General features: G+C 34.8%; 1 protein-coding gene across 4 annotated transcripts; it reads right to left on the reverse strand.

Annotated features, from left to right (window-relative positions):
- Positions 1-1,747: 1,747 nt before the first annotated feature.
- Positions 1,748-7,970, reverse strand: LOC122316038 (cryptochrome-1-like). Of its 4 annotated transcripts, XR_006244217.1 has the most exons (7): positions 7,189-7,970; positions 6,483-6,701; positions 5,184-5,890; positions 4,069-4,868; positions 3,879-3,943; positions 3,432-3,724; positions 1,748-3,327 (listed from the first exon to the last, which is right to left on the reverse strand). XR_006244217.1 is itself a non-coding variant. In XM_043132485.1 (6 exons), the coding sequence occupies exons 1-5, from the start codon at positions 7,499-7,501 to the stop codon at positions 3,880-3,882; spliced, it is 2,103 nt and encodes a 700-aa protein (XP_042988419.1). In that variant the 5' UTR covers positions 7,502-7,970; the 3' UTR covers positions 3,345-3,724; position 3,879. The 4 variants fall into 4 exon arrangements, 3 of the variants coding, with proteins under 3 accessions (XP_042988419.1, XP_042988420.1, XP_042988421.1); XM_043132485.1 differs by lacking the exon at positions 1,748-3,327 and having other exon boundaries at positions 3,345-3,724; XM_043132486.1 differs by lacking the exons at positions 1,748-3,327; positions 3,879-3,943 and having other exon boundaries at positions 3,345-3,724; positions 7,189-7,968.
- Positions 7,971-11,369: the final 3,399 nt, after the last annotated feature.

Genomic DNA, 11,369 nt, shown 5'->3' on the forward strand with positions numbered 1-11,369 from the left:
ATTTTTTCTCTCTTATTTCTTAAAATTTAATAAAAGTATATTTATTTAAACTATTTTATTACTATTTACAAAATTATGAAAGATTCAAAGTATCCTCATTACTCTTTGCACTCAAAACTATCAAAACGACACATTATATTTTTAATCAAGATAAAGAAAATTATAATTATTAAGATAAATGAAAAATTAAATGGCATGAAAAAATATACTATAATACACTGACATGGATAGCTTGAGACACAAAATATACAATTTTGCCGTAGAATACTAGGATAGACTTCTTTGTACAAAGGAGAGTTCTAAAAGGGTGTAGCCCCAGGGAAGTGGCTGAGGAGGCCATTTGGCACTTTTTTTTCATGCATTTTTCAGTCTTTCTAAATATTATTTTTTTTTAAAAAAAAAATCAACATTATTAAAAAATATTTATTTAAAGTTAAAAAAAAAAAGTATTAGAACCCATTCTTGAGACACAAAACATTTTTATTAAAATACAAAATGAGAAATGTTGTTTCTCGCGTGCTCTCTTGACACGAGTCACCAAGAGAATAATATACTCCATCAGGCATTTTAATTAATATTTCATTAGTCCAATAGTAATCTGTATGGCTGTAGAGCCACTCTTTTTTCAAAATTAAAATCGTCTTGGTATATTCCTGAATCTTTACAGTCCATTTAAACGAGACAGATAAAAGAACAAAAAATTTGACAAGCTATATTTCATAAAAACCATTGTAGAAACCTTATCATTTGCCAAGTGTCATTGCCTGCCCTCCCTCCCCTTGCATCTCCACAACCAGAATGCTTTTCATCTCAGGACGGGATTGAACTATGACCTTTTGCATCAAGATAATGTCAATAATATGCAACCTTCAAATGTGATTTATGATAAGTAACGGGTGCTTCCCCTATTTTGGGGAAAAAAAAAGGGAAAAACTTGCATTTTTCTCCCACAAATTATCATCAAAACTTCATTCGGTACCCTAAACAAATTTGAATTTGTATTCTAAACTCTAAACTATCAACCTTCAAATGTAAATCAAGATATAAATTAAAAATATAGATAATTTAAAAAATGATAGTTGCTTATAGGAGGAAAATGAAACTTGAAAAACAGAGAAAGACTGATACATGGGTCTAGTTAAATGAAAGGTATTCTTTACATTCTCTTTCTGGGTTCTTTGTTTTGTTTTTAAATTATATTCCAGTGGTAAATTGAGCTCACTACTGACATCAACAACAGACTCTACTAAGTGGTTTTGGTGGAATAATCTCCCAAGCCAGCCGTCTAAGAATGTCCTAGCTCTACTTCAATGGCGTTTTATATCTGTGAATAGAATCAATGATAGATTAAAAAAAAAAACCAAATTCTTGTCTTTCAGTAACATACATTTTCCTTGACAACAAATGGGATTGAAGATTAAGTTAGAGACCCCCCCTTTGATACCATCAGATGATTCCCAAATACCCATACTTATGACATCCAAATCTGTACAGTTACATCTTGAACTAGTCCAGCTTCCAATACATTATTCTAGGTTGTCAAATCGTATATAAAATCATGACAACTTTTTTTTTGAAACAGAAACACAATTCTCTGTCTTGAATTTTGTCATCACACCAACTGTCGTGTCACATTTTAAGTGACTTTTAAGTCTGAAAATTCCATAATGAAATCAATGATGAAAGGTAACACTTTTTATTTTTATTTTTAAATTGATTAAAAGTTTAAAATATACCACTATAAGAATAGTTGCAAAAGGCAGACACTTTCCATTGTGGTGTAGTTACTGAGTGTAACCATCCATGTCTGATTCACTTTCGATTACAGTTGAGCCCTCCCCCAAAGTTGGGCTGCCGGTTTGGCACTCTCCTATGGAAGAAGCAAAAGGCAGTCGCTTGCGAGAATCTGCCATTAGGGCTGACACCTCTCCATCTGTGTTCCAAAAGATAGCCATTAAAAGGGTAGCCACTAGATAGAATTGATTTTATATCAAGGCGCAAAATAACAATCTGGTATTAACCAAGATTCTCTCCTTTCAATCCCGTGCTTGCGTGACCAGATCGTTGCAGAGATCTTGGGTAAGTTCATTCTCATATTTGCAGGCTGCGGGGCTGCTCTTGTCGCAAAATACAAACGCTTTCGATTGTGGGTATAGCAGCTGTGTGGGGTTTAACTCTAATGGCGTTGATATATGCACTTGCTCACGTGTCTGGTGCTCATTTTAATCCTGCAGTTACCATTGCCTTCGCTGCTGCCTCTAAATTTCCATGGAAACATGTGAGACACCTTTCGATACTCCTTTACACGTAACATTTTTCCATGTTTGATGTGTTTTTTAGTTTTTTGTCTTGGCCTTTTTCCTGGACCATTGGTTGTCAACTAAAAACTTGCCTGCTACTCTAATATAATGTAGGTGCCAATGTATGCCTTGTCTCAAGTGTTGGCTGCAGCACTTGCGAGCCTGACCCTCAGAGTATTGTTTCACGGCCAAGACAATACTCATGCCGCAACGACTCAGTACTCGGATTCAACTACGGACCTGGAAGCCATCGCATGGGAATTCATAATTTCATTTATTCTGATGTTCAACATCTCTGGCGTTGCTTCTAATCACAGAGCAGTACGATGATCTTCCCTGCATCAATTGCTTTACCTGCTCATATTTCACCATGTTGAGTCGTGTTGTCCACTCTCTCCACCCATCCCCCAAAAAACAGAAAGATAAAAAAAAAAAAAAAAAAAAACTTGAATATTCATCTTTTCACCGACAGATTTCCTCCATTCCCGAATAGCAAAACTTTTTTAACCGACTCCAATCTTCACTGATAAAAACAGAACAGAGGCCTCGCCGGAGTTGCAATAGGCGCTACAGTTATGTTTAACATCATAATTGCTGGGTAAACGAATTCCCCCCTAAAGTATTTCATCGTCTTTTTCTTTTTCACTGCCATGGTATATAATTTCCCAACAGACAACTAACTTGTCAGATTGGATTGGCTGGCAAATCACTGGAGCTTCTATGAACCCTGCAAGGAGTATCGGCCCTGCCATTGCCTTTTTCGTGTTCCTGAACCAGAAAAATCTGAGAGCTTTAAAGGCACATGCAATCATCTTTTTTTACATACTGATCCATAGATGCCTTCCACTTTCAACCAACGAGAATCGGCATGACTCAAGTTACAACTCTTATTGCACAATGAAAAATCCCCTCTTGTATGCTGAATTGCAATTACTGATAGGAATTGAGAAATGAAGACAAGACTTATTCTATTCCGTTGGTTTCTTTTGCAAAATGGCCGCCTTTTGTTTGCCTACTACTTTTAAAGCTGGATCAGTCACGAAGTTGTCAAGGCAGAGGACATTTGGTTAACATAAAAAACATAAAGCAAATATGATATCAGCCTAACTAATAAAATGAGAAAGCACAAACCTGGGTTATTGGAGAACTACACATCCCTCTCATGACTCACTCTATTCTCCCCTTACAACATTTACTATACAGCATAGCTACATATATAATACAACAAGAAAGGAGAGTGGCTAGCAGGTGAGCTTCCCGCATCAACTTCGAATCTCATAAACTATAAGGTCAGTCAAGTGAAAATAAAAGGCCGGTGCATGATATATATGGGGATGCTGGTTCAACGTCCCATTGGCCAACAGGCTGTGCATGATTACACATCTCTACCTCCAAACTACTACTCGAATGAGTGTGTGTTCTACCTGTTGAGAAAAGAAACATTTAGAGAAATTTGCGAAACTTCTTTAGGAAATATTGAGAAAACACAAAAGGATACGAAACACGATTTTGATCTCATTAACACTTGGTTTTTATTATTATTATTATTATTTTATTATTTTTTATTTTTATGCTGACCTTACATAAACTTCAGTATATGAGAGTAGCTGAACCAATTACATGTTGGCATCCACTTTCTCAAACTGATTAGCCAAAAGGAAGAATTGTTTAAACACGAACACCCAAAGCGCAATCTGTTTATCGCTAACATGTTCAAAATGGAAATTAAAATTGTATTTGATAATACAAACGCTTCAAAAGTTCTTACCCGGTTTGAGATAGCCGTCTCCAATTAACTATTTGGTGAGACTGAGGATGGCTCTGCAAGTATGATGAACTATTTCCCATGCCATTTTCATCACCCACTAACTGCTCTGAGTAGTTAGAAGTTGAAGGAGACCAAACTGGAACTACACCTCCATCCCTTTCTCGCCTACTACTACTAGAAGATTCTGCTGTGGAAGCTTCAGAAGCACTCTGGAACACTATTGAAGGATCAAATTGTGCCAGATTGTCTCTTTGAACGGTCTGAAGAACTACTTGGTTTAACGAGTTCCTCATTGCTTCTTGATTTACATTTACATTTGTTGGCACTTGACCTGTGATATCTACTGCCACTCGAAGATCTGAAGAAGGTTCTTCCTCTTCCACTCTCACCGAAGAAGTAGTCATGCTTGGAACCATCTGATCCTCATAGCGGCGAACTGTAGCATGGGGGTTGCTTCTCACTGGCTCATGATTTTCCTCCATAAGTATATCTTGAGGAAAGGCAAATGGGGCAGAATCAGTGGAGTCACCAAGCCCTTCCTCGGTTCCATTTTCATTTGCAGCTCTTGAGGCTGCTTCTTGCTGCCACATCTCCAATAGTGCTTCTTGCAATCTGGTTTTAGCTGCATCTATCTCTACAATGGGAAGAGGATAATTTGAACCCAGCTCAATTCCAGCAGCTTCGAGGACGGATTCTGGTGCATTCCATGGGTGGTGTATCCATTCAGTTGGTAGCCTGGCTAGTTCAGGAAGCCAACGTCTTACATATTCTCCATTAGTATCGAACTTGTAACCCTGAAACTGTAAGAAAATCATAATTAGTTGAAACATTTCCTCAAGTCTATCATTCACAAGCAGCTCTGCTGCTACTGGTAATGCACAAGTCAATGTCAAAGTTGAATGATTGTATTCTCAGAGTTTGATGTTCCTTACACTTTCAAAAAGAGATCATTTTGAGAAAAGTAGATTAGAGGTCACAAGAAATGAAAGTTGTTGGAACCTCGTGTAATAAGAAATACTCAAGAATAGATGAGTAAATGAAAAATTGCTTGGATTTAAGTTTACTTTTTGAACAAAACAAAGATGGCCACAACTGTTAACTACATCAGTCCACACCTGTGGATTATCTATCCGGTCAAATTCACGGCCATCAGGGATAGTACCAGATATATACTGCCATCCAAGAGCATCACTCTCAAGATCTGCATCCAAGAGTGTATCCCAGAAATACTTCATTCCCCATCTCCAAGGAAGTTGAAGAACCTTCACAAAGAAACTAGAAACCACCACTCGTATCCGATCATGCAACCATCCAGTGGCCCATAACTCTCTCATCCCAGCATCCACCAATGGATAGCCAGTTCTACCTTGTCTCCATGCCTTAAAGTAACCTTCATTCACAACCCAAGGGAAGTGCTTAAGGTGCCCAAGAAGTGGCCTTTCATGACTGTATGGATGGTTAAAACTCAAGTATCTTGAATATTCTCTAAGTCCAATAGACTTCAGAAATAAGTTGACACTCTCTTCACCAGCCTTGTTTCCTTCATTGGCCCATAGAACCTGCTTGATACGGACAATATGAAACACTTTCCGTACACTCACCTCCCCAAAATGCAAGTGGGGAGAGAGAAATGAGGTTGTGACGCTATCAGCTTTCCTGCGATTTTTAGAATACTCTATTAATGGTCCATTGATGAATATAGTCAAAGCCTTATCAGCATTGCTCCACCCTGGTGACCATGCTCGAGCAAGAAGTGCATTGCTTGCCTTCTCTGATTCGTCTTCAAATGCTAATGCATCTGATGGGCACCTTGATACATCACCTGAGAAGGTGCATATTAACAGTCATGTTAGCCAGCATGGGTGGGTTGCTACATTTTGAGATTTTCTCCATTGACATCATGTAGGCTAAGCTGCTTTTGTTACTATAAGATATAAACGTGATAAAGTATTGATCTTGGGGAAGACACACACTAATAAAATTATTTTGCTTTCTTTTCCTATACTTTATGTGGAGTTTCAATCATCCTTCAGCTCTGTCACAGAAGCTATTTAGCGTTGTGGCAGTAAGATAGATAGGACGTAATTGCAAACATTTTAATAATATAGAGATTTGATTTTGAAAGAAAAAAATAAAAATAAATTAGGAACCCCATTTGTACATGCTATAAACTTCACAAGAAACCATATATCAGTTTGCCCTAAAGCCTTTTGGGAGCTTTAAAACTAATTAGTTAGACTCTGACCGATGTTTGCAATACTCTCTCAAAAACTTTTGCGTTAGAATTAAGAACCGGCCTTAATATTTTGAATAAACACGTTATACAATCCATATATTAACCTATAAAGGATCCCATCCTCATAAACAGCGTATAGAGGAAAGTTCAGGAAAAGATTTGAAAGAACTATATTGACCTGAAATTATCTTCATAGGTGGGAGAAGTGGTGCCTCCGGATCATAAGGCATGCTAAGGCATCTTTCCCAAAAGGAGGCGAAAGTTGTGAAGGGGCGGCCATGGGCATCATTAACATTCCATGGTTCATACAGCAAATCCGAATTGAAGGAGCGTACATCTATCCCTTGTGCAGTTAAAACCTCCTTTGCCCGGTGATCTCTAACAAGTGACAAAGGATCTGAATTTTGAAAAGCAGAAAGTAGCCAGTAAATATTAAACGAAAAAGCTACTTTAGTTGACTTAACGACATAATTAATCAGATACTCGAGTTTATAAGAAGATCGTGACTCGAGTTTTTAAGAATACCTTTTAGCAGAACAAAGAAATATTTTTTCCCTTTCCAATTAATCGAGGAAACTTTCGATACTCAAACTTTAGTTATGAAAGATGAATGGATATAAAAGAAACTGATTAATCTAGCCCATCATAGAAGATAATATCTAAGTGATTATATCGTAACAAATAATCTTTGAATTTCTAATCTTGGAAGCTATCAAACGTATAAACAAAAAGCTACTTAATTTGATCATCCAAAAAGATCATGTTTCGAAATAGAAAGAAAACAATTAATATAAATTAAAGAAAAGAACAAGAATATTTAATGCTAGCAATATAGGGTAACATTAGGGGAGACGAAACAGAAGAGAAAAGAGTTGAAAACAGACCATATAAGTGGTTGAAGAAGAGTTGAGTAGCACCAGTGGCCTTGACAACCTCGAGTAGAGAAGAAATGGAGTCGGTGGATTTCTTGGTGACGAGAAAAGTGCCAAGGCTTCTCAAAGAGGAATCAAGGTGAGCCAGACTGTGCTTAAGCCACCACCTGGAGACCCTGCCTGGGTAGTAGTGACCTTCCTCCTCAGGTGCCCATATGAAGACTGCAACCACAGCACCTGCTCTCACTCCAGCACTCAGTGCTGGGTTATCCTCTACTCTCAGATCTCTTCTGAACCAGACTATGCTACACCCACCACCTGACATCTCCCCCTTCACCCCAAGAAAATAATAAATTTTTTTTTTTGGAATTACATCAAATCCCCCCGCCCCCCTTCTCTCTCTCTCTCTCTCTCTCTCTGCTCTGTGTCTGTCTGTTGAGCTCAGCAGGATATTGGAATTAATCCTTTTATCTTTTGCCTTTTTCCTTATAGTTTTTGCTATTATGAAGAGGGAATTTTAGGCCATAAGCAAGAATAAAGCTCAATTCATTTTAGGGTGGATGGGTTGTGCACTCAGCTTTTACTTGTCTTTCTGATATGATCATATTACTCTGTTACAGTATAATTTCTGTTTATTCATTTTCCCACTTTGTTGGGTGAGTGCCCTCTTTATGCATATGGAGACCAGTTGCAACCAAAAGGCTCTTTGCGAGCGAGAGAGAGCGATTTTGATTGGAGAACGAGTGCAGACGAGATTGGGGTAATGGGGATACGAATTGATTGGCAAATTGCAGCCACAACTTTTGGTTTCTCCGTCTTTTATATATATATATATATTTATGTTTTTTCTCATCCTATGCAACAACAAATTCCTCCCACGTCTCTAGTTCCTTCTCTTTGGCAGGGTGGAAATTTGCAAATTGAAAGCTAAATTGATTTTTATGCATTATCTTGTCGTCTGTATTTTGAAGCCATGCGGGCGCTCGCAATCGTTTTATCACTGCAGCACATATTGAACCAATCTCCTATTGTCGAATAATGTTTCTGTTTTTTATGCAGAAATGACATGTTTTGTCTTTAATATTATTCATCCACCTCAACCTGTTTTTCATTTCATTTCTTATCTTTTTCTTTTCTTTTCTTTTCTTTTGCTTGTACCTGATTCCAGCAATATTTTGCCACTCGAGAACCTATATTTTCAATAGTTACGTTATTTTAAACTTGGGTTTGCGCTGGAGGGTCCGATATTGGAAGGGAACAGGATCCATGGTAGAGATAAGTATGCTGACTACTTGGATTTGGTTTTTTTGCATTGAGGTGGGCCTCTGCTTCTTTTGTTTGGGGCTCTTCATGTTGCCCAGATTCCTTTTATAGGTCACTGTTAGGGTGATTTATGATGTGGCTCTTGTTCCTCCCCCTGCTCTTACAAGCCGTACTGTATATAGCTCAAGATTTTCTGACATCAACTAATATAATTTTTAAAGAGATTAGCCTGAGTCGTAAGATTAATTTAATTATAAAATTATTTTTATCATAAAATAAATTCTATAAATTTTATTGAAACATGAATGCTTTTTTATTTTTTTATTTTCTAAAATAACTTTATATAAAAATTGAGAACTAAGATGAGAAAACAATGTGATATTTCTAACGATAAAAAAAAAAAAAAAAAAATACGGTAGATGATTCTAATTTTGATCCCGGTTGGCAGTTATCTCCTTTGTCAATCGACAGATTTTCAGTAGTTGCTATCAGAAGTCTGAATCGTTCACGGTAAACATGAATTATCTTAATATCATATCAGACATGGAAAAGTAATCACCTTCTAATAATATTACTATACCCTTGGTTAAGTAAATTAGAAATAAACATTTTTCATACACGTGTAATCATGTGTGGTGTGTGGCTCGTAAACCAATGCTAGTATGACAAGGTGGTTCGGATCTAAAAAATTTGTTGTAAGAAACTCCATATATATTGTGATTAGAGATTCGCATGAATATAATTATATGTGATTAAGGACAAATTTAAATAATGAGTTGAGATATCCAAACAATCCCTAAAACTAGCACGCTTAAGTAATGTGACTTTTACACTACTCGGATGGTTGCGAAAAATATAGTAACTATTCGGTACTCGGTAGCTTGTATTTTCTAATCAACTAGATAAAAATAAATAAATATTGTCATTATTGGAATAGTATAGTGATTTCAAAGCCACCCATTCTTTCGTAAGCATAGATTATGAAAATGTCATTCAGCATCTTGTACTAACTGGTAATTGATTTAGATAGTGAGTTGATCAAGTGAAATAAGAGTTAAAAATTAAATAAAATATTGTTAAAATATAAATTCTATTTTAAAATTTGATAAAATTGAATTATTTATTATATTTTATTTTAAAATTTTAAAAAATTGTAACGATTATATAAAATAAAATGAAATGAGTTGAGATGATTTTTAAATCTAACTAATTTCAAGGAAGCTCATTTCAACGCTACCTAATAATGATGTTTTTAATTTGTTTTGTTATAAAATGATACAACATATGAATTGGACATAACAAGCATATCTAGTAAAATCAATAGCTTAAAAAGAAAATGACAACGGACCAAACATATCAACAAGATAAGGATAAGATATTCTAGATATCATCCGTACAAAATGACTCAAGATAGCATGCATGACTCTAGATCGATCTAGTTCTATTTTTGAGATGGTGATGGATGGGAAGCTGTACGTTAGAGTTAGGGCCGGCTGCATGCCGAAGCTGGAGGATCTTAAATTAAATGATACTGGTATGACAAGGCAGGGCTTGTTTTCCTGCTAGGAAACCGACGTGTAAGCTGCCTTATTATTCAATATCTTGACTAATAAGCAAGAGATATAGATATATATATGCATGTCTCTAATTAACGTCTATCGGATATCTGAGTTTGAGATTTCGGGATCTTCTATTGGTCTAGAAGTGGAGATTCAATCTGGTTTTATTCAGATCTTTATATATATGAATCATATCCATATAGAATTAAAGTAGCAAACTTCAATCATAGATGATCAGGAAATTATTGCTTGTTTATCATCGTCTAATTATTATAATTTTTTTAAATTTTTATATAAAATATAATAAATAATTTAATTTTTATAAATTTTAAAATAAAATTAATATTAAAAAATTATATTATAATAATATTTTATTCAATTTTTAACAAAATATTCATAAATAACGAGAGATTTCTTAAAAATAAATTTATAAATTAGTATAATTTCATATAATAAGATAGATTTATTTTAAAATAAAATTAATTTTATAATTTAAAATATTCAATAATGATATCATATCAATTTATAAGTTTATTTTTATAAAATTTATTTATTCATAAAATATTTCTTAATTTTTGAAGTTTTAAGCTGTACACATCAAAAAAAAAAAAAAAAAAAAAAAGGCAAAGAAGAAACAGAAAATTAAAGACTTGGGTGTGTTTGGGTGTTGAAGTATCTTCAACACTTCTTAACTTTTCTCATTACTATTTATTATTTTATTATTACTTTTTACCTATTTTTATTACTATTCATTACTTTTTACTTATTTTTTATTACTATTCATTACTTTATTATTACCTTTTATCTACTTTTTATTACTATTCATAACTCTTCTCAACATTTCTCAATACCTAAAAAAGGATGAAGGATATGTAGTCATGATCGTGGATTTCAAATTCATAAAATCAGGTACGTGCACGTTGGCTTTTAAAAAACTGTAGGGTTCCGAAATCGACATACCAACAAGATATAGTAGAAGATTCGTCCTTTTTATTACGACGTACCGGGCAGTCGGCCAGACACTCGTTGACATTTTTAACGCAGAAAGATCAGAGAGAAGTGGTTGTTTGGGAAAAAGACCAAGTCCGAGAGTTTGGAGTAGGTCTGCAAACGAACAGATCAGCTCTGAAAAGTTTGATATATTCGGTTTGAATTAGTCTCATTTAATAAAAGAAATTTCATAAATATTAATATAAATTTAAATATTAAACAAGTCAAATTTGTATAAATTTGTTTGGATTCGGTTTAAATTCGTGAGTAAAATTTATCCAAGTTCGACTTAATTTGTTTGAGCTCGTTTTGAAATTTGTAATATATTTTGTATATGTATATGTAATATATATTATATCTTAATTATATTTTATATACTTA

Source organism: Carya illinoinensis, chromosome 7 (genome assembly GCF_018687715.1).
Source record: "Carya illinoinensis cultivar Pawnee chromosome 7, C.illinoinensisPawnee_v1, whole genome shotgun sequence".
NCBI classification, from domain to species: Eukaryota; Viridiplantae; Streptophyta; class Magnoliopsida; order Fagales; family Juglandaceae; genus Carya; species Carya illinoinensis.